Here is a 3580-nt window from a genome sequence, read left to right as displayed (position 1 = left end):
GGCACCGTGGTCGTTGTTGTGCTACGGGTTTCTGAGGACGTGGTGATGATTGTGGACGTGTCTTGAGTTTCCTCGAAGCTGAAGTTGGTGTCGGGTGTGGTTGTAGGAGCTGCACTTTCAGTCGCACTCGTGTTGTACGTCATTGTTGTAGCCGTTACATTCGTGGTGTTGAGGGAAGCTGATGCTCCATGGAAAACAGGAGCCATAGAGAGGAGCAAGCAGAGTGCTCTCAGAAATACGGATGGCTGGGGTCTCATGATGCCTGAGGGGGAAAAAAAACAAACACAGGTCAGAAAAGATAAATACTTTTGTCTCTCTGGAATTAAAAACCAAAACTAAAACCACAATTTTTCATTTCTTATTTCATTTGTAGTCTGATTTCAACTGTTGCACTCTTCAGCTCGGTCTCTGGGTCAGCTGTCTACTTAAAACTGATTTGGGGGCGGAGCTACATACAAGATCATTTTGTGATGTCATAAAATAGGCTGTAACTTAAAGGTGCATTAAGTAAGATTCATCAGAATTTCTCAAGATTAGGATAGGATTTGAATATTTTTTTAAAATGCGTTTTTGAAGAACATGTTTTTTTTTTTTCCCCTCACTGGAGAATTATTATCTGGCTGTGCTGGGCGTTTACCGATTTCCCTCTTGGATGGGGGTGGAGTGATGGAGTGTCGTGTCTATAAAATGACTGACAAGACGCCTTTGTCAGATGACCTTTAAACTAAAGGTTATTAGAGGATGGTGTCGAACCTGCAAACATGCAACTTGCTAAGCTAGTTAATGCTCGTGCCAAACAAAATTGTTGTTGTCTTGGTAACATTGAAATTTATATATGTGTATATGTAATAGACAGGTTTGGGCCGCTGTTAAATAAATCAGTAATAAAATGATGTAAATCAAGACACTGATACTGAAATGTGACTAATGTGAGCCAGATTACTCAAAGTTAGCTAGCTAATTGAGCTAATTTAGCTAACATTAGTGATATTTGACTGTTACGGGGATGGTTAAAATTGGCTTTAGTTTAGTAAATGTTCTACATAAATTATATCTAAAGGTATAAAATGACAATGATGAGAAATTGAATAATTATATTTTCATTTCAGTGATCCTGGTAACTTTAAAATAAAGCTGTAAATTGAAAACGAAACTTTAATCTGGATTTGAGTTGTCATCATTTCTTTCCCCTCCTTCTCCTCACCTAAGCGTTCTTACTTCTATTACAATACTACTTTCAAAAAAGTTCATATTGCTGATAATCTAAATATAATATAAACGTAAAGTACTTCTGGGTTTGGGGGAAAATACTGATGTGTTATAATGGTACTGCTGTAAAATGAGTTAATGCTGAGTAGTAAAGAGAATGCGAGGGTTAGCGCTTGTTTAACAGCCACATGGCGTTGTTTCTTTATACGTTCAGCCATCCTGCGAAGGCACTGCGGTTATTTTATTACAGATGTGAGATGGAAAGTGAGCTGCAATGTGACAATGTGTTGAAGGTGACTGTGAGTTTTACAGCGTATTTGAAAAAGCATTGTGTTGTTGTGAAGTGAGACAAGGTGTTTCATGGCTTTGATCCTGTTGTGCTGCTAGCAGTTACAGGAAACCACCTCGTTTTTTTTTTCCTCAAAATGCTCATGAAAAAATGCTCAGAAACATGCAAAAAATAAAATAAAACAGGTCAGGACCTAGAAGATGCTGTACCGCCAGAATATAATCTCATCTGTCTGAAACAGATATGTAATCCAGGAAAACGTATATTTACACATCGTCTATTTATGTAAACTTTTCTTTATTTAATTAGGACAGCTGCATTGTGCAGGTTGTGCTGGGGGTCTGCAAATCTTTTCATGCACAGGAAGCTCTGTGGTGGAGACTGCACACTTTTGGCGCGCATACCACCACTGTGTAAACCACAAGGGGAAAAAAAGAAAAGCTTACATTATTGATTCAACGTTGCACCTGTGGGTTTGCAGAGCATTGTGTTTTGTTTTTTTTCGTTGTTGAACGCTCAACACACGACTGTAAGAACGTTTAGATCCTTTGATATCTTTATGCGCAAAACAAAATCGAGCGATTATTCTGTTATCTACTCACAACAGCTACAGAAACTAAACAACGTCTACAAACAGGCCTGTGTGGATTTACAATAAGCAGCATCTTTATATGACCTTAATCTGGTGTCAGTTAATAAACAAACTTAACGCATGCTTTAAAATGTAAAAAATATATATATATATACATGTGCAGCTGTATTTTTGTCTTGATCTTTGTTTAGTTGCTGTTTTGGTGAATATAGTACAAGAAAGAGTTACTAAAAATACCAGCTAGTGGGATCTAAGGAAAAAAAAAAAAAGATGGGGAAATAATTTTGGTGGATGTAATCCGGGGTTCTTGCACACGTCCAAAAAACTTGGAAAATTTCATTGCAGTAACAACAAGCCTCCCTAATGCACATTATACTTCTTTTTGCATTATTTATGAAAAGACGGTTTGTTTTTCCATGAAGAAAGAAGCCTGTAGCCTGAGGATCTCCAAATCCTTTAGGTATCTGTGAAAGCGATGTGTATGGTAGTTGGCTAACAGGAAATAGGAAAACGCGGGACAAATGGGACTGAAATAACTAAATATTTACATGAATTCAGAGTTCATAGTGCAGTTACAACCAAGGCTTCATCAGTTTCTAAGGGATGTATAAACTGGTAGCTCTGAGACAGATAAGAAGGGAACTTCTGACTAAACATGCGTGAAAAACCACACAAAGTGTGTGTATATATACATATGCACTTGAAGAACCGTTTTAAATTAATCAACACAGTGCACTGAAAATTCATTTGCTACTCAGTAGAAAGAGAACTGTATTACTCACTGGTTCTTGGGTGATCCGGAGTGAGAGAGATGAAGAGGTGAAGAGTGAATGAGCCCCAGCACAAGTATGAAAGTGCGAAACAAAGAAAGGTGGCGCGAAAAAGTGAGAAAAAAAAAAACGTGTTAGATGAAGAACCTCAGCAGATACTAGAGTGTGTACAGAACGCTTATTACTGCCCTATAGAGTGCATTAGATTCGGCCAATTTTATATTAAGTAAGTTTATATTAACTTCCAGAATTTTTTTTAAGTTGATTTACTTTAAATAAATAAATAAATAAATAAATTGGGGGGCGGAGACTTAAAGTGAACATATTCTAAATAAAATTTTAGAAACTGTCTTAGAGAAGAAAAAGTCTTTACACACTTAACAGGGGTTCTTTAAGTTTTTTTGAGTTTTTTTTTTTTTAAAGGTTCTTTGCTTTCTAAAGTGGTTCTGCTTAAATAGAACCTTTAAGCGTTCCCTCTGTGAGACATGAGAGCCCTATTTCTAATGTAATTTAAATTCCAGTGACATCACAGGATATCCACAATGTGATTGGACGACACATGATGTGCTGGATATGTGTAGATTTTTTTTGTACATTTGAACATATTCGTTAAAAGTTATTTTTAGACCATATAATGAAAAGGATGAGTCATCTGCAGAACGCATGTAGGTCAGTTTCATGTGTATAGTTTCATGGAAAAATGGCACGCACGCTCAGTGG

At 36.8% G+C, this 3580-nt stretch overlaps 2 protein-coding genes across 2 annotated transcripts in view; one reads left to right on the top strand and one right to left on the bottom strand.

Moving 5' to 3' along the window:
• LOC113545732 (ribosomal protein S6 kinase beta-2) overlaps positions 1 to 1159 on the top strand; it is a 19658-nt gene extending 18499 nt beyond the window's left edge. Inside the window, exon 16 of the mRNA XM_034301293.2 lies at positions 1 to 1159. This exon is cut by the window's left edge and continues 1357 nt beyond it. The gene's annotated coding sequence lies outside the window, so the exon portion shown is untranslated.
• Positions 1 to 3007, bottom strand: part of LOC113545725 (uncharacterized) — a 3846-nt gene extending 839 nt beyond the window's left edge. Inside the window, exons 1-2 of the mRNA XM_026945202.3 lie at positions 2873 to 3007; positions 1 to 262 (exon numbers count right to left, since the gene is read on the bottom strand). The exon at positions 1 to 262 is cut by the window's left edge and continues 839 nt beyond it. Coding sequence (XP_026801003.3) covers positions 1 to 257 — 257 coding nt within the window. The 5' untranslated portion in view covers positions 258 to 262; positions 2873 to 3007. The remainder of the gene's footprint in view (positions 263 to 2872) is intronic.
• Between the last annotated feature and the right edge of the window lie 573 nt (positions 3008 to 3580).

Source organism: Pangasianodon hypophthalmus, chromosome 28 (genome assembly GCF_027358585.1).
Source record: "Pangasianodon hypophthalmus isolate fPanHyp1 chromosome 28, fPanHyp1.pri, whole genome shotgun sequence".
Taxonomy (NCBI): domain Eukaryota; kingdom Metazoa; phylum Chordata; class Actinopteri; order Siluriformes; family Pangasiidae; genus Pangasianodon; species Pangasianodon hypophthalmus.
The sequence above is the reverse complement of the archived record's forward strand: the minus strand, read 5'-3'. Positions and strand labels throughout refer to the sequence as shown.